Source organism: Ciona intestinalis, unplaced genomic scaffold (genome assembly GCF_000224145.3).
Source record: "Ciona intestinalis unplaced genomic scaffold, KH HT000070.2, whole genome shotgun sequence".
NCBI classification, from domain to species: Eukaryota; Metazoa; Chordata; class Ascidiacea; order Phlebobranchia; family Cionidae; genus Ciona; species Ciona intestinalis.
In genome coordinates, this window is record NW_004190392.2 from 175977 (window position 1) to 195269 (window position 19293).

The 19293-nt window shown below is 36.8% G+C and overlaps 4 protein-coding genes and 1 long non-coding RNA gene across 6 annotated transcripts; 3 read left to right on the forward strand and 2 right to left on the reverse strand.

Annotated features, from left to right (window-relative positions):
- LOC100182541 (polypeptide N-acetylgalactosaminyltransferase 4) lies at positions 1–9711 on the forward strand. Of its 2 annotated transcripts, XM_026838287.1 has the most exons (13): positions 1–326; positions 747–967; positions 1169–1335; positions 1595–1744; positions 2026–2152; positions 6478–6585; positions 6776–6893; positions 7144–7323; positions 7845–7988; positions 8195–8302; positions 8622–8768; positions 9083–9221; positions 9403–9711. In XM_026838287.1, exons 1-13 carry the CDS (start codon positions 33–35, stop codon positions 9507–9509), a joined length of 2010 nt encoding a protein of 669 aa, XP_026694088.1. In that variant the 5' UTR covers positions 1–32; the 3' UTR covers positions 9510–9711. The 2 variants fall into 2 exon arrangements, with proteins under 2 accessions (XP_026694088.1, XP_002128247.1); XM_002128211.3 differs by lacking the exons at positions 6478–6585; positions 6776–6893; positions 7144–7323; ... (3 more) ...; positions 9083–9221; positions 9403–9711 and adding exons at positions 2971–3187; positions 3341–3529; positions 4121–4255; ... (1 more) ...; positions 4894–5040; positions 5375–6375 and having other exon boundaries at positions 4–326.
- On the reverse strand, positions 319–13376 carry LOC113474993. The gene is made up of 3 exons (XR_003396718.1): positions 13273–13376; positions 7891–7897; positions 319–465 (listed from the first exon to the last, which is right to left on the reverse strand). It is a non-coding gene; the product is annotated as an uncharacterized LOC113474993 (long non-coding RNA).
- LOC101243113 (solute carrier family 35 member G1-like) lies at positions 9533–12446 on the reverse strand. Its single transcript, XM_009862968.3, has 3 exons — positions 11932–12446; positions 11086–11471; positions 9533–10633 (listed from the first exon to the last, which is right to left on the reverse strand). The coding sequence occupies exons 1-3, from the start codon at positions 12323–12325 to the stop codon at positions 10400–10402; spliced, it is 1014 nt and encodes a 337-aa protein (XP_009861270.2). The 5' UTR covers positions 12326–12446; the 3' UTR covers positions 9533–10399.
- Positions 13076–16396, forward strand: LOC100177072 (interleukin-1 receptor-associated kinase 1-binding protein 1-like). Its single transcript, XM_002122135.5, has 5 exons — positions 13076–13395; positions 13815–13967; positions 14253–14344; positions 14450–14563; positions 14723–16396. The coding sequence occupies exons 1-5, from the start codon at positions 13279–13281 to the stop codon at positions 15030–15032; spliced, it is 786 nt and encodes a 261-aa protein (XP_002122171.1). The 5' UTR covers positions 13076–13278; the 3' UTR covers positions 15033–16396.
- A 299-nt stretch (positions 16397–16695) lies between these two features.
- Positions 16696–19046, forward strand: LOC100179409 (lectin-like). Its single transcript, XM_002127054.5, has 6 exons — positions 16696–16829; positions 16941–17098; positions 17385–17457; positions 17858–17890; positions 18159–18315; positions 18685–19046. Exons 2-6 carry the CDS (start codon positions 16949–16951, stop codon positions 18947–18949), a joined length of 678 nt encoding a protein of 225 aa, XP_002127090.3. The 5' UTR covers positions 16696–16829; positions 16941–16948; the 3' UTR covers positions 18950–19046.
- Positions 19047–19293: the final 247 nt, after the last annotated feature.

The window sequence follows — 19293 nt, forward strand, 5'->3', positions numbered from 1 at the left end:
TATATGCTAATTTTGCAGGTCAGTAGGTAAACATGCGGGCCATACTTCGTTTGATTCCCCGGCCTTACCGAACGGGTCTTACAAGGGTTATAATAGCTTTAGTAATATGTGGCGTTTTATACGCAATGTTGTCCACAAAGCCATCAACAGTAGGCAAAGGAAAATCCGACGAACACCGATTCATGTTCGATTATGACGTCAAGGATGACGTATACTACGAACCCGCGGAGAACCTAAATCAAGCGGTTCCACCAGCACAGCATAGGGGAGCAGAATTTGAACAGCCGGGCGGCAATTTCACTAAAGATAACATGTACGCGTCACAGGTTCGTTTAAGTTGTGTAAATATTTTTATAAGGCTTGTTGATATTGCGGTACAGTCACTTGTAATACATGTTTTTTCTTGTACGGGAAAATCTCTTTTAATCAACGCTGAATTAAAACACGAGGCCCTGGGGCTTCTATCTAAACATATGCGGTAACTCGTAAGCGGGCACGAGGTGAATGAAACGGAACACCCGTGTTGTTCCAACTTTCTCTATACACGAGTCAAGTGTAAAAAGTTACATTCAATTTAAACGTAATACTTATTACACTATACATAAAATCACCCACAAAGGTAAATACGTGCTAGCTCACTAGCAAGATCTGAATGAGGTGTATAAAAAACACCCGTGTTATAACTACTATCGTTGGCCAGCCATGCAAAAACAAATAAATTACATTCATTCACCTCTCTTTTTTAGCCGGTGGATTTTTACACGGAAGATGAGTTAGCCCCACTTTTTGAACGGCCAAAAGTTGACCCCTCTGCCCCAGGAGAATACGGAAAAGCTTACAAAGTGACGGACAACAGCGCAGAAGTAAAGAAACTGGTTAAAGAGGGCTGGGATAAACATGCGTTTAACCATTACGTGTGCCAGAAGATATCCCTGCATAGGAGTGTGGGAGATAAAAGAGACCAAGAGTAAGATATGTTACTTAATTTATCCAGTATTGAGTTATGTAGGATGGGAAAATGGGACACCTTTTTATTCTATTTTCTCGTCCCAATTGGTAGTAAACAAAGAATTATAAATCCCTATCTTTACGACTTCAATACACCGTTGTTAATTGTTTACCCTATACTAAATTTTTACCAAGTTACTTATGTTTTATAAATCTGCAGATGTAAAGTTCGAAAATGGCGTAAACCTTTACCCGACACGTCAGTTATTATAATATTCCATAACGAAGCATGGTGCGCCCTCTTGCGGACAGTTCACAGTGTGTTAGAAAACTCACCAAAAATTTTACTCAAAGAAATTATTCTGGTTGATGATGCTAGTACACTATGTAAGCAGTCGTCGGTTTTAATATATTTTGTTTTTTTATTCCATTAAATGACTCATTTAGCGAAAGCATAGTCATTAACAAAGCCAAGTTTTAGCTTTGCTCCTGTTCAACGTTTTATTATAACTAAATCGTTCAAAAAAAATTTTTTTTAAATTTTTGTAAACCGCATATTTTTAATCTTTTTTTGTTTTACGACTTTTGCTCCGAAATGTCTTCATTTAGTTTTGCACTGGTCATTTTCCATTTCCACATTTTTCAGCAAATTTGGGTAAAGAGTTAACTGACTACGTGGCAAAACTACAAATTGTAAAGATAATTCGTCTTCCCTCACGAGCTGGATTGATCCGCGCTCGCTTGGCAGGCGCGCAGGAGGCGCAGGGATCCGTGTTAACGTTTCTAGATTCCCACTGTGAGTATTTAATCGTATATACGTATATATGCACAATCATTTATAAATGCATATACATAAATGAATAAATGTAACTTGTGATTTACTATCTCGTGGCGGGCAAGGACAATCGTTATAACACGGATGATTTGTTTCATACACCTCTTTCCCGCTCACGGGTTAACGACTGTCGTTTTCCGGCCACGCCAGGATAATGCAAGTTACATTCATTCATACAAGTATGCAAACACAGTTATTATATATGTTTGATTGTAATTTTTTGATGACGTCATCCGTTCCAGGTGAATGCGCACCGCATTGGCTCGAACCCATGTTAGAACGAATAGCGGAAGACAACACTAGAGTCGTATGTCCCGTTATAGAAGTTATAGATGCCGACACCTTTGCCATGAGTCTGACAACTGCAAGGTATTGCATTTTATTCTATATGGGCGAGTCCTTGTTATGGTTCTATAGGATCTAAGCCAGATTTGGCCAATTACCCCAACACCCAGGCTGCCTATACTTTTAAAAACTGACAGTATTGTATTCTATATGAGCGAGGTACTTGGGGTCCAAGAATTTAGGCCAGATATTGCCCATTACCCCATCAACACCCAGTATGCTTATATATACGTCTGAAAACTTACGCTATTTGTTTGCTATTCTACACACGGGTGAGGTGTTACAGCGAGTTACGCTGATGGGACATCACATTAGGTTTAGGCAGAGTTGGCCCATTACCCCAACACCCATTTTATAAACGATTGGTACTATGATCTTTTAAATTTATTAGATGCATTTAAACTAAGCACCAATTTTGCAAACAAAATCTAATTTCGTTTTTATGTTTCTAGACCTCACTTAAATTAAGTTTAAACGCAGGTTTGTTCTTGCGTTGTTATATTACTTAATTACTTATGAAAGGAAACATGTTATTAGTCGGTGGTTTAGACATTAGATAATATTTAGATCCATTTAGTAAAATTAGATAGTTTGCTTTGATATCAAGCACTTTAGTTTATTAGTGAACTAATGTAAGTTATTTACCCTTGCGTGGCGGGATAGTGTTATAATGCGGGTGTTCTGTTTTATACACCACGTGCCAGCTTACGAGTTACCACGTATATGTAACTTTGTGGGTGATTACTTTTCTCGTTTTCTGTTACTTGTATTTTTCCGTCGTTCTGCGTAAAGTGGTATATTCCACATTTGAACCACTTCAAACCGCTTTAAAAATGAATTAGATCAGTACAGACCGGTATTCTGTCCTGGAGCCTTGGATTTAATTGGGCCCCTAGAAAAATAAATCCCGGGCAGCCGATCAAAAACGACGAAGCTCTAACTTCGGCTACGATGGCTGGCGGTCTTTTCGCCATGAGCCGAAAATACTTTTACCACCTCGGGAGTTACGACAACGATATGTTAGTCTGGGGAGGGGAAAACATCGAAATGTCACTGCGTGTGAGTATTGTTGAATGTAAATGCCTATTCTGACTTTTTAATTTCTTTATCAAAGTTTTTATTTTAAGCGAAACAAATTTTAGTATCCTTTCGATTTTTGGTATTTTTTCCTTAAATTCTGATGTAAAAATGCCGTATATATAACGTCATTAGATCTGGATGTGCGGGGGATCGCTTGAGATTCACCCATGTTCCCACGTGGGTCACGTGTTCAGAAAAAGAGCCCCTTATTCTCACCCGGGGGGAAGTGACGTCATAACACATAATAACAAGCGTGTAGCAGAGGTCTGGTTGGACGAATACAAGGAACAATATTATAAACGAGTACCAAGGGCCAGAGCGGTAAGTTATATAGTAGGGTGAGAGAAGATGGGACACCTTTTCATTCTATTTTCTTGTCGCATTTAGTAGTAAACAAAAAAATTTCGAAGAATTATGAAACCGTATCCTCGCGACTCCCATAGACCGTTGTTATTTGTTTAAAACACGATCAGGGTATTAAAATATTATGTGCTATATGTGTCCCATCTTACCCCACCCTACTATATCGGTTATTGTTCTTTGCATAGCAGGGTTGCGAGTAAGATAGGATCTAGTTGTAGTATATAGTATCCTATAGGTTTTCTAATTGAGTTTTTATAAAGTATTGTTAGTTAAGATAGGATATACCGTCGAGGATACGAGTATATGATTTTGTAAATGGTCGGTTGTGGTAAATAGGTTAGGGAAAGATGGTCACTGTTTTTCGTCTCTTTATCGTCCCATTATTTTAAACAAAGAATATTTGCAGAACTATATACCCGTATCCTCGCCACTCTAAAAGAGCGTTGTTAGTTGTTAAAAAAAATATGATTAAAAATATTATGTGCTAACGTTATCCACTTTACACCACTACCAATTTATTATTATTATTTGACTTTTAAACATTTATAGGTCGAAGCTGGCGATCTTACTGCGAGGATAAAACTGAGACATGATCTTAAATGCCGTAACTTCCAATGGTACATAACAAACATATACCCAGCGCTTTATGCTACACCGAAGGAAGATATACTAAAGGGAGGCGAGGTATTGAACAATATAACATCATATATAGTAGAGTGGAGAAAGAAAGACATCTTTTTATTCTATTTCCTCGTTTCATTTAGTGGTAAGCAAAGAACATTCAAAGAAATATAATACCGTATCCTCACGACTTCCATAAATCGTTGTTAAATGTTCAAAACACGATCGGGATATTTAGATAATATGTGGTAAAGGTGTCCCATCCCATCCTACCATATACATACATAATACACCATATATACCAACAGTGGCACAATAAAGACCGTGACAGCAAATACTGCTTGGACTCTGCCAATCCTGATGGGAAAGTCGGTGTTAAAATGACGATGTATGTTTGCCATGGTATGGGAGTAAATCAGGTACGGCTAATACTTCTTCAATTACCTATGGGGTTTTGTTTAAGGGTTTAATCAGGACAAAAAAGCTAAATTCCTTAAAAAAACAGTCATCGGACAATATAAATGAATGAATAAGTGAATAAATGAACGAATGAATAAATGGGACTTATTTATCCCCGCACGGCGGAGCAAGGACAATAGTTATAACAGGGGTGTTCTGTTTCATACACCTCGTGCCCGCTTACCAATTCCCAACAATGTTATTAAAACAATTTTAACAAAAGTTTACATCGAATTTTCCAGGATTTTGACTTAACTCGAAACGGCGAGATTCGCCATAGTTATTCAAAAGAACTTTGCTTGCAACCAAGTGGGAACTCTATAGTAACCTATGATTGCGTTTTCCCGAAAAAAGCTGTACCCCCGGAGCAGAAATGGCTGTTAACACAAGTAAGCAAAGATTTTACATGCGCACTAGTTAAAATGCATGTATATAGTACTGTGGGGTAAGATAGATACTGTTAGTAGTAAACCCGTATTTTATGATCGTGTTTTACCAACTAACAACGCCTTTTTTGCGGTCGCGGCGCTACAATTGTGTAAATTATCTTTGTTTACTACCAAATGGGATAAGAAAAGAGAATGAAAACGCCCCATCTTACCCCACCCTACTAATTTACTGTTTATAGAGTTAAAACGTGACCTATCTTACCCCACCTTCTTACTATACAACAGTTACTTACAAGAGTAGCTTGCTAAAATGTTATTTTAATTTGTGTTACAGGACGGTCACTTTCGTCACTTAGCAAGCATGAAATGCATGGCTGCGGTCGGAAACTCAGTTTTGCTCGAAGAATGTGAAGACATACCAGCCCAGATGTGGTTTGTGAAGTCACTACATAAAACTTGATCAAAAACGATATATAGGTGCAATGGATGACGTCACAGGCCCGAGCGGGACCTGCTTAGAGGATAGTAGAGCAATATACAGTAGAATCATTGTATAGTAGGCTTAGCGCAAAATGCCAAATCACGGCCGTAATGTCTCACCTATCTCTTATACTTTCTATCTCTTCTGGTTTCTACATATACGCCATTATGGATAATCTGTATTTAGTATAAATTAGATCTTAAACTATAGTATAATGTAACTTAAATATCCTCGCGTGGCGGGGTAACGACAGCCGTTATAACATGGATGTTCTATTCCATACATCTCCCCTGCTTATGGGTTTCCACATATCTAATTTTATGGATAATTTTGGGGGATATGTAAACTAAAATGATTGTTCTTTGCTAGCTAAAACATTTTATATATACTGATATACAAGATCTTTTAAAGTAGCAGTTTAAATAACGGTACAAAGAACTCCAATGCAGTTTGTGTTCTTTCTCTTCAAGTTAAAAATAGTTTTCTTTTTTAAGTAGAAGTGCAATATAATTCTCGCCGCACTGTGGTGCTATCGAGCCGAGGTACTTCATTGCTTCGCTTATATGAGCTGTGGGGTAAGACGGGACACCATTCGCATCCAAATCCCATATTTCCTAATCTTGCTTTGAACAATTACCAACGCTCTTTTAAAGTCATGGACTACGGTTATATAGTTCTGTAGTTCTTTGTTTACTACCAAATGGGACGAGAAAGAGAATAAAACATGTCCTATCTTACCCCACACTATTATATTGCTGCTCGTGTCTTTCTTCATTCTTACAGTTTCCATTATCGTGCATTTTGCGAAGCTTTGGTTTTATTCATTTATTGCAATAAAACATAGGGTCACGGTTCGAATCCTTGTCTAGCGAGTAGAAACGTAGAATTTAACATGTTTCCAGTCCCAACGATTTTCAATGCAAAGTTTTACTTTATCCGCCATCTTTGGTCCCAAGGAACGTCCCACTTGGTGCGTTTGGCTGGGGATTGGAGTTTCATTGGGAGACGCAACCTGGAAATAAAGGAATGTCGATTCAGACTCACGAAAGAGACGACGCTTTTACGTGAGTGATAATTATCCCCGCGTGGCAGAGAATAGCGGTCGTTATACGCTATAGCAGCGTCAAGTCTCGAACCTATATACCCTTTGGGCTACAGACAGACTTTAACCACTGTGACACAGCTCTTGGCTTCAATTTATATTGGTTGTGAATCACAACAACTTGTGATCTAAGCTTTAATATCTGTCTACAGAACTCCTGTAATGGCTGGTGCAGCTTTCACAATGGATAGAGAATATTTTTACCGACTCGGAGCATATGACCCGGATATGGACGGAATTGGTTCAGAAAATCTGGAAATTTCGTTTCGGGTATATGTGGTGCATTAGAAAAATGTAATGGTATATGTGTATAGGTGTTTTATATAGCGTCTTTTAAGGATCGTTTTGTTGGTATATATATTCCTCTTCTTTTCGCTGCATTAAATAATTTATTCATCTTAAGGCTACTGTATTCGAACGATTTTTTAAATTATAAAAACTGTTTTGTTGTGATACATGTTTTAAAAAAAGTTTTGTTGTGTTACATATTTAACTTTTTAAAATCCAAAAACCTTTCTAGGTTTGGCTGTGCGGGGGTTCAGTTGAGATCACGCCTTGCTCCCGAATTGGACATATTGGAAGAATCAGGAAACCTTATTCACAAGACGAGGAATTGAACAACATCGTTTATAATAAGATGAGAATAGCCGAGTTGTGGATGGACGATTATAAGTGGATGTTTTACAGACGAACACCGAAGGTAAGGGGGTTCATTCATTCATTCAATCAACCATTAATCACTTATCGTTTATTCAATCTTTCAACGTATTTATTCATTCGCCATTCATTCAACTTTCCATATTCATTAATTTTTCATTTAACATTCATTCATTCATTCATTCATTCATTCATTATCATTCAGCATTCATTCATCGTTCATTTATTTATTTGAATCATTGATTTATTCAAGAGTTACGATTGGCAACTATTTTTCTGTGACTCGTAAGCTAGCACAATGTGTATGAATCAGAACAAATCATAACGACTGCTGGTGTTGAGCTGAAACAAAAGGAGGTACAATAGTTCTATTCATTCATTTAATAACTTAGTTTACTGCGGTAACGTTAAATTTGTCGGAGTCACTTATTTACCCTGCTTGGCAAACATATGTGTTACGACACGCAGTGTGTGTTGCCATTATATTTCCTTTTATATAACTCCTGCTATTAGTTTTTACATACCTGTCGTGCATTGAATAAAAAGTGAATGCATATTTAACAGGCACGAGGATTAGAACTACCTAACGTGGACGAACGAAAGCAGTTACATGAAGACTTACAGTGTGGCAACTTTGAATGGTATATGCATGAAGTGTTTCCGGATCTTTATGTTGTTCAGAATAAAGATCTTATTTTAACCGGAGAGGTAAGAAAATGTTTTGGACATTTAAATTTAAAGAACATTTAATTAGCATCAGAACGACAGTTGTTAAAACACGCCACGGATAAAAATCGCGTTAGCGGGAACTAGGTGTGTGAAACAAAATACTCATGTTATAACAAATGTCATTCTTCGCTACGCGAGGATAAATAATTTACATACATTCATTTATTCAAATGTTAAACATATAGATCAGGTGTTCAACGAATGAAGAGTTTTGTCTTGATTCAAACAATGTCCATGGGAACCCGGGTTCGATTCTCGACGTTGGTAAATGTAAAGGCATTGGGAAAGGCCAAGTAAGTTATACGTATTTCTACCGTGTCTGGAATTGAACCAATGGCCCTTGGTATCCTAGTTTAGTACACCGGTCAGTTTTCCGGGAGACGAGTAAATTCAGAAAGAAACGCTGTAACAACGCTCTTTTAGAGTCGTGAGGCTACTGTTACATAATTGTGTGAATAGTCTTTGTTTGCTACAAAATGAACGATAAAAGAGAATGATACGTGGACCATATCACCCCAACCTACTATTCATATTTCGCCAATACTGGCAACATTCTCTCATTCAAACAAAATCCAAGATTTTTATGTTTTCACGAACCAGTGTGTGTTTCAGTACTTTGAGCTTACGGAACAAAGTGAAATCCGTCAGAATACGATCGCTGAATTATGTTTGGCTGCTAAGGGGAAAGAAGTTTGGACAGAACGATGTCGTCATCCATGGCATGACGTCACAGAGAGCCAAAAATGGGTCTTTTTACCGGTAAGTGGCGATTGCATGCGTTGGCTCTTTTGTGTATATGAGTGAATGTAACTTATTTATCCTCGCGTGGCGAGCAATGGCAGGAGTTATAAAACAAGTGATTTGTTGCATGCACCTCGCTTACGAGTTATGTAACTTTGTAGGTGATTATTTTTGTAATGCATTGCCAACATTTTAAACAACCGATATAGTATAAGGAACCACTGGGTTTTACCTACGATGATAGCAGCGTCGGGTCTTGAACCCGTAACCTATGGACTATACAGACAAGCTAAATATTACTACATGTAAATTACTATTGCGTTTTCTGACAGGACGGCCACATTTATCATCCAGATTCGAACCTGTGTCTCACATACAATATCCACCATCTAAGCGCAGGTTTACTGAAATGTGTTAAACAAGGTACCAGCCAGATATGGGTGTTTGGCCACAAGGATGGGTACCAGGAAGGTAAAAATAAGATTTTAAAGTGGTAAAATTTGAAAGGCGGCCAAATTGTCACTTGTGTTTGTATTTTTGTCAAAAAAAATGAATGAGTCTTTTAACTTTTTTATGGTTCTCTAAATTTGTGAGTACAGAAGAATGTGGGCAAAAATGTCCTTGTTTTTGAAATAAACTTACATTTTACCAGATTACCAAGTAGACGTGAATGCCAATTACACCATGGACGGTCTTACTGCAAATTATACTGACCAAGAGGTGGCGTACGAGAGCACAGATCAAGTTGATGTCATTTAACTACTGTTGGAAAACACTGTAGGCCAATTGTGCTTCTATATATATAGTTCCAAATCGTATTTAAATCGGCATTTTAAAGAAAAGTAATGAATGTACAGTACAATCACACATTTGAAGTTTGTTGTAACTATATACATTCGGTATATTAATAGCATAAAAACAACAACAATATATTAACGGTGAATAATAACGATTTACCCAAGAACTGAAAATGAAAATCTCTGTTTTTGAAATTAAGATTTGAACAAAATATTAAAATAAATATCAAGTACATAAATTTAACAACTCAAAGTTAGAACACTTTTCTATTGCGCATCGTTTACGTTTTCCGACTTACGTCAATAACAAAATGTGAAGGGATATATATATATATATATATAAGAGGCTTGCATAGCGTTTTTATACACATTATGCAAAGTGTAAAGTTATAACACCGGTGTTCTTGTATTCAAACATCATGGTATATTCTTACACTTCATGCTTATGGTCAAGTTAAAAAACAGGTGTCTTCTTATAGCATACATGACACATATGGTGCATTCATACACCTTATGCTCACTGGCAAAGTATAGTATAGTAGGGTTGGGAAAGACGGGACACCCCCAGCACATAATATCCAAGTATCCTGATCGTGTTTTGAACAATTAACAACGGTCTATGGGGGTCGTGGGGTTACGGTTTTATAATTCTTTAAATGTTCTTTGTTTACTACCAAGTGGGACGAGAAAATGGGATGAAAAAGTGTCCCATCTTCCCCTGCCTTACAATATATAGGTATCTTTCTATACAACAGCTACAACAGCAGGCACACGTGGTGTAACATAGCATTGCTATAAATGACCACATTTTTGGTGAATTATATGCGTGTATCAATTTGCCAGTTTTTAAACTTAAGTTGTCCTTTCTTGTTCAATAACTGTCAACAAATCGCTTGCTGTATCTCCACTTTTCGGTGCCGCAGTCCAGAATTTATATAACGTTACTCCAAACGAGCTGCAGAAAATCATAAAACCTCCAATACCACTGTATAGAGACGGAGTGTTTCCTAGAAAAGCCCATTGAAAAAGGAAGGCGAAGATAATTTGCGTTGTTTGGACTAAAGTAACAGGTCCAGCTTTTTCTTTCTGCAAAGTATAGGCCTCGATTAGAATTATGGGGGGTAAAAATATATAGTACTGTGGGGTAAAATGGGACACATATAGCACACAAAACATTTAACAACGCTCTTTCAGAGTCGATTGCTTATAGTTATAGTATGGTGGGGTAAGATGGAACACTTTTTCATTCTATTTTCCCGTCCTGTTTGATAGCAAACAAAAAACATTCAAAGAATTATAAAACCGTATCCTTACGACTCCCATAGACCGTTTTTAATTGATAAAAACACCACCAGGATGTTTGGATATTAGGTGCCAAAGGTGTCCCATCTTCCCCTATCCTACTATATATAACTGTTCGAATATTGGTAGTTTACAACCAAATTGGAACGACAAAATAGAATGAAAACTTGTCCTATTTTACCCTAAACTACTATAGTATTAAAACATTTTCTTTCAAAGCAATCGTTTTAAATTACCTGCAGTGCAATAGTCATGAAAATTTGGGCAATTAATCCAAAGACTGCAACACCGGTGATGTATGGGAAATCCGATAGCGTCGGTATCTCCAAATTTCCGGCTGCGGCTAGATAGATTAACGATATAACGGCGCCTTCCCACGCGTAGTAGAACATAGATATGGTAAAATGAACCTCGCTGCCCATTTTACGAACGATGACATAAGTTACAGAGTTCAAAATCGCTGAGCAAATTGCAGCTATAATTCCAATTACTCGTTCAGGGTATTTCATGTTGTCTTGTAACGCCGCATCAGTGTTTCCAAATATTGCGGGCGGTTGCGCAATGAAAAGAACTCCCACTGCAGTTAGCAATGTGAAAATGATCTGGAAAACACTGCATGTCTCTGAAAAGTAAAAATTTAGTTAAACAAATAGTAAGCGTACAGTCACCTCTTGCTTGTGGTAGTACAAGCCCAGTGTCGTGCCGCAGTGACACGCACGTGGTAACTAACAAATGTGTGAAATCCAGCACCTGTGTTATAATGACTATCGTGGTCCCGCCACACGGGGATAAATCAATTTACAATTCTTCACTCATTCTAAAGGTTAATTTTAAAAGGTTAAATTAATTTAATAACAACGCCCTTTTTAAAATGGAAAATATAAAGTAGACAACATTGGTTGTCATCTTAGCCTGAACATTATAGAAACGCCATTATATGGCACGTTTAGATAGCAGGGCTGTATACGTTTTTTCCTTTAGATGTGGGGTTCCGCAGCGTGGTTTATGCCACAGTGGGCCCATTGTCCCAACACCCAGGCAGACATGTCTACGTTACATCTAAACTATTTAAAATGACGTACCTTTTAGACATAAACAGGCGAAGAATCCAACCAGTACAGAATATGTGTAGCTTATTGCTACGGCATCTCCGAGAGGCAATCTTTGTATAGCGACAAACAACAGTGTAAGAGCAAAACTACCACATGCGCCTCGCATAAGAATGAACTTTAAGAGAGAACTCTTGTCTCCAATTACACTAGTTCGTCGGTAGGTTATAACAGGCAGAAGAAACAGGTATTGGACAATACAACGAAACAATACGAACTGAGATGCTTCTGCAGTCGTGGTATACTTCGTCAATAACGAAGCCACTGCTGCGAATATGGCAGCAACGGTAGCATATAGTAGGCCTGTAAGTCTACTGAGTCTTGGGCAGTTTTTTTGTTTTGTTTGTACAGTCTGCTGATTCTCCATTTTCTCCTTAACAAGGCACCTAATTTCTACAGTACTGTTGATAGCAAACTGCCATCAAATTTTACTTTCTCGCTATGCTAGATTACACTGAAGCAGATCAACATTAGTGACGCTGCAGTAAACCTATGGTAAACATTCGTTTTTCTTATCGTCTCTCGGTCTCTCCCTTGTCCTTGCAGGCCAATGTGTTTATACACTGACTGTGCTGCAGACAGGCGTGCAGGCGGATGTAAAATGTTTGAACAGGAAATATATAGATTATTAGAAGCTGGTAGCTTATATTGCGACAGGAGAAATACAGTTTCGGTTAACGTAGGCTCCGAGAAGACTGTTTTATTGTAACTTTTCAAATTTAGAATCCCGATATACTACTCAAATTATCAGTATTAATTATGCATAACTCTGCATTTTTAAAGAGACTGGGTCATTAATAATTAATGCCCGCTACATTGAAAGTTCACGGTACATTGCAATCATGGCTAACGTTTGGTATTCTGCTTCATCAACCCGATTTAGATGTACAGTCAGAAGCAGAAAAGTTTCGGGACAATTAAATTATTACAATTAAAGTTTTCTATGTTATTTTAACACCGATTGAATCAAAACAAAATTCATAGAAATGCGATAAATAAAATTCTCACGGTTTATTTTGATTTTTTAAGACGTGTACTTCGAGGCAGTTCAGGGCTAAACAAGTGCATTAAGTCCATAAGGCTATTGGCAGGTATATGAAAAGCTACCACAAGTTTAACGTAATAGGGAAACTTTGTTTATATAGCAAATTGGGCTTATGGGCTATTTCTGTTATAGTTGGCAAATGCGGTGATTACTTTTGGTCTATACGAACTTTCTAGTTCGCACATGCATTGTTGCTGTTAAACCATTACCTGTTTACGTCAAAGCATCGTGTAAGTTAGCTTTAGCATTTACAAAAGCGTATTTTAAACAGAGAAATGAAGGGTAATAGTAAACACGTATTTGAGCCGACGCATGTTTTTGCCAATTTATCTCCGCGGATTTTTTCGCCGGAAAATGAAAATAAAAACGAAAATCAGCACAGAAGAGTGGAGGTAATTCATGTTATAATTAATTATTTTCACAAAACATGTAAGTTGTGCCGCAATTTTATAATTAATATTTTAAGAAGAGCATTTTTTGATGTAAAGTAGCCCAATGATTCAGAAATATACTACATAAAAGAAGTTACAGAAATATCCTTCAAAATTAATGCATTACAACATTAATATCTGGTAACACCAGCATATGCTTAATATTAAGCGAGACACTTAACTCTTATTGTTTCAACAATGTGGTCAGTGGTCACTATAGGTTTGTCAAAAAAAACAACAAAGTTAAATTATTAAGTATCTATGTGGCAACACACAAGTGAACATGAGGTGTATGAAATAGTACTATCATGTACCAACGACTTTCAATGCTCCAATATGCTAAATACATAAATAAATGAGTTTATTTTTTTATATCCCAGGTTTCCGGCACTGCTGAGTTCACCATTCCACCAGATCTGTGTATTTTAACTGTGGTGATAGAAAATAAGAAGGAAAAAGCTGAAGAAGCGAAAGCAAGTGTTGCCAGAAGATCGGAATATATCACACAGACCTTAATAAGCCATGGGGTGCAGGTATTTAACATAGGTTTATGTAAATTAGATTTTTATCTCAATTTGGGTTCAATGTCAAATAGAACTGATAGGGATAGGTGTAAGACACTTAAGTTAAGTGACCTAATGGAACGAATACTGTTTCAAACCAGTAACATGGGTGACTTCTTACACTGCAGACAGTCAGACATACATTATATATATATTAGTTAGTCGTTACCTTATATTTATTGTTAGATAATATCTCTTTTTTTTCCCAATACCCTTTTCTCCTAACACCCTACTAGATTTTTTCCATTTTCTCAGAACCACGACATAGAAGTAACAGAAAACTTGTCGCGCATCGGTGGTCGTGGATTTTTTCACATGGAGGCGCAAGTAGATGCAACATTTCACAAGTTCGTCTTACTTTTGTTTAGTCATTCTACAGCTTCAATACAACTACATATTGTTAAAGTCTGAATCAATAGAATGTTGCCTTTTAAATTTTTTTTTCTTTTCAGTGATCTTCAAAAATGTCTTCGACTAAGCAATTTGTTTGTTGAAAAGTTAGACAGAAGTGTTAAAGTGTTGTCACCTGTACTTAAACACGACACGCAGAGGCTTGAAGCCACCAGGCAAGTTATATTTATATAGTAGTAACATAATATATACAATTTAATATAATTTTTAATTAATCTCATCAAAAACCATAGCAAAAAATAAATTAAGAACAGGTGCTTTGTTTCATACACCTCGTACCTATGCGTTTATAAATTTAACCCCCCTTTACACAGAAAACAGACCTGTCTTACAGCTCTGGCAAACGCGAGGCAAAAAGCTGTTGAAGTATGTCGGCTTATGGGCCAAACCCTAGGAAGGCCTGTATTTATAACTGAAAATGTGGTCCGGGAATGGCGGGGGTGTGGCTCTCCTGAACAAAGTGACCCCCCTGGCGGTGTAGAAGGCCCTTTACCTACGGTAGAAGATGTAATTTCAGGTCCTATAAATGTCCAACGGCGCATGAAGGAACAGAGTGTTACAGTGCGAGTTGATGTAACTGCTACATTTGACATCCGTTGCAAACTTGAGAAAGAGAAGAAATAATTTTTCTATAATTTCTTGGCAGATTTCCTGAAAAAATGGTTTTCATCTCTAATGGGTAAATATTCTGAAAAAAGGGGACTTTTTTGCTAAATACTTTTTATGATTGTATTCATGGAAAATCTTCAAAATTCTTTTCTCTTATGTTCTTCAGGTCTTTGATGGTCATTGCATGCAAGATAACTTTCTGTTTAATGTGGTAAATGCAATAAATAGGCCATGGCACACAATACAATTTTTCTCCGGACAATACCCCATCCTATTGTTTAATACAGGGTTGCTTTTCGTTTTCAGATTCTCACACTTAAAAGTTTAGAAAAATGGCTTTTTAGATATATATCTTGTTTTGCATTTTGTTGATGCAAAAAAAAATTCGGGCCGTACGAGCTTTATTTAGATGTTTTAACTTGCTTTCATATAGTTGATAACCGTGTCAAAATACGCTTTGGAAATATTGGTTTATTGGTACACTTTATTACCGCACTGTGTTTAATTTGTGTTATCACTTTTTAGTTGCGCTTATGTACTAAATATAGTGTTTCTCTTTAATATTGGTACTCTTTAAAATGACTTACTGTTAGTGAAACGTCGTTGTATGGTTTTAGAAATTGTCTATATATATCTACTCCTAAAAGTCAAATTTATATAGTAGGGTGGGGTAAGACAGGACACCTTTAGCACATATTTTCCGGGTTGTGATTTAAACAATTAACAACGGCCTTTGAAAGTCGTTCCTACCGAGTGGCACGAAAAAAATAAAATGGAAAGTTGTCCCATCTTCCCCTAATGTTTTAATTTTTTGCAATTGTATCTTGATAAAAATTTAGCGCTTTAAAGCTGGTTTGGTTTTCGGAAATATGAATTATTAATTTAACCATGCCGACCGCACTGTGGGTGTCAGATTCGTAAACCTTATGCATATTTATGATGTGAATATCTTGTACTGCTACTTTGGTAAAAACAGAACAACGTTTTAAATTAAGTAATGGCGTTATGACGCACAAAGACGCTTGCCTTAGGACTAATTTTGGGTTTAGGACGTACTAAGCTGTTTTATGTACGACATTTCAAGATTAAATGTCAGCAAGAAATGTCATAGCAATTATATATTTTCAAAAATTTGATAAAACTTTTTCAAGCTGTAATTATTATTAAATGTCACGTGTTACTTGAGAATTTAGACTGTAAGTATTAGACTACATTACAATATGGATCTTAGCATTTAGGAACTCATAACCATCTTTATATAAATAGGCTACGGTTTAGCGGTTGTCGTTGCTATAATGTATACATTGGCGTTTATATATGCATTTGAACTTATTTTTTATTGCACAATGTCAATTAAAGTTTAAAAAATGTGTCACTAATCTTTTTTAGTTTTGTGTCGCTAGAAAATTGCTGTGTAACTGAACAAACCGGTTAGTTATTCTGTTGGTTTTACGTTATTGGTGCACGTATTTCTCTGCTCGTGCCAAAATTAAATTATTCCGTTAACTTCAAAATATCAAAAATCCGCAGACAGGTTTCGTGTCAGAACCGGATTAATCCAGATTTATTTTAAACCTGCCTTACGGCTCTGTTCGGAGAATGGTCTGACATTAAGTTCACGTTGTTTCAAGTGCATTTGGTCTTTATAACTTGCGTTTCGGAATCTTTTCTACATTCTGGATTATTGTTCGACACAGTGTGTGGTATATAGATAACGCGGGTTTTTATACTATAAGGGTGAGGTCTTAAGTGAGGCACACCTGAGACCTGGGATGTAGGCTTATTGGTCCCAGTCTATTATTTTCCACGAGGGTAAGCTCTTCAGTAAGACCTATCTGAGACCTCGGATGTATAGGCTTATTAGTCATACAGTGGTCTATTATAGTTCCTGGGTTACGACTAAAATGCAATTTCTAACTACAGCTACAAAAATGAAGATTTTCGTAGTTTTAGTTTTCGCAAGTTTGGCGTTAAGCGTGTCTGCACAGACTGCCTCATGTAAAGTACCTGTTGTGTGTGGTTCAGGCGGTTCGACGACATTCGAATGGCAAAACTGGCCCTCTGCCTCCTCGTCGGCTGATGTAAGTTGTAGGAAATTAATTATCAAATTTTTGTAACCGAAACAAAGTTGCCATGCATGGCTTTTCACGGTAATTATAGAAGTCTGAAAGTGTAATTCTATAGAAAATATGTAACAGAATAATAAATTTTTATCTAACTTTGCCATTAGTAAATAAGCGCCAGTATTTTTTGGAATAAAGCGACGAAACACGTTTAAAACGATCCGTATTTTAGTTAAAAAGGTGAATTACTATAAATAAAGTACATACACTGTTTGTAATAAATCTTATGGCAACATTTCCACAGCCGGTTGCTACTAACCCTACCCTTCCGCCGGTTTCATCTCCTGATCCAGGTGTTTCAAATACTCTGGAAGGACGTAAGTTAGGATAGCTTTTAGTATAGTATTGTAGAAGAAGATGGGGCACATTTTCGTTTTATTTTCTCGTTTCATTCGGTAGTAAACAAAGAACGTTCAAGGAATTATAAAACCGTATTCTCACGACTCCCACAGACTGTTGTTAAATTGTTTAAAACACGATAAAGATATTTGGATATTATCTGCTAAAGGTGTCCCATCTTACCCCATAGTACTAGGTACTGTATTTCTAGTTCAGATATTTAAAAATCGTATTGCAATTTATTAGTAAAATAACACGCGACAAGAATATATATGCAGCTCGTAATCGGTTAGTCACTATAGAGTGATAATCTTATAATTTCCTATTTTATGTAATGTTTGCGAAAAGCATTGTTAAATTTTCTTCCTATTTTTACAGAAACTATTGCCGAGTTGAGAAACACAATTGCACGTAAGTGTTGTAACAAAAGTATTATCTTATTATAAAAAAGTAAAATGTCTTACTGTTTCCTAGTTTACCTACATGTAAAAATATTTCAAATTCATTACATTTCAAGAACAGTTCCATTATTACCATTCGCCTAACATCTAAAAAAAACGTTTTTTTTTATACTACTATGTCTCCTTTAACAAGACTACAAACTATACAACAACATAAAAACATGCGGACTATCTTTGAATTTATACATAACGATTTTATACCATCAATGTCTCTTTAGTCCTCAGTTCACCTGGATGGATGAACGGTTTATATGGCTACCAGTACTATGTATCCTCTAGTGGTACATCAGTAAAGAATACAGACGCCGTGACTCTTTGCCAAGGCAGGGGAGCTAGTCTTGCAACATTTGGAATGAGAAATGCTACAGCTAGAACGTAAATATATGATGCATTATTAGTAGTGGTGCAGCCAGAATAACAATTTTCACCTAATCCATTTTTAAACCTTTTTTATCGCAGCTTTTTTTATCTCACTTTCACTCCCCATATAACTGCATCAATGACTAGAAGTACATGCACGTACCAGCACGCTGACTAGGTGTTGTATAATGTGCTAGCGCTTGCTTAAATTTCAAATTTCTAAGCGTGTCTTGTCATACACGGCCTCGCCTTTAATGGGCACACATTATTTATAGCAGTGTAAATACCATGTAGCTGCTACAGGGTAGTTTGATCAAGTTATATGAAGCTATCATGAATTCTTTTTTTGTCCAATTGCTTACTTATAACACTTTTTTTCTTTAGTTTTATAGTAGACAATATCCTACGACGTTGCTCGGACACTCACGGATTTTGGATTGGTCTAAAAAAGTTCGGCACATCATGGATTTGGAATGACGGTGTGCCAGCTACTGCCACTAATACAGATTGGGCCCAAAACCAGCCAGATGGCCAGAATAATGTTTTCTGTGGCGTGGTTGCGAGGTACATGGGATACAAGTGGGATGACGTACCATGCCAAGGAGCCAACAACGGTGTCTTATGCGAAAAATATATCGGTGGGGTGTAGGAATGTATAAGGATTTATGTTGCGGTCAAATGACGGACTTTTGGAAAAGATTTTTAACAAAATATCTTGGATTATAATAAAAATGATTTTAAGTGTTGTTTGTCTCTTTGATTACGGTAGCGAAGATTAAAAAAAAACAGTAGGCTATATAGCAACAAAGCCATTGTCGTTAGGACACGATCGTTCTGTTTCATACGCCTCGTGCCCGCTTACAAGTTACCACATATATGTAGCTTGTGGTTGTTTCATATTACTTTGTATATTTCTCGTCTATCGAATCGTAACCCAGTTGTTCGACTGAACTTCTAGCGCCACCCATTGAGCACGTAATACCAACATAGATA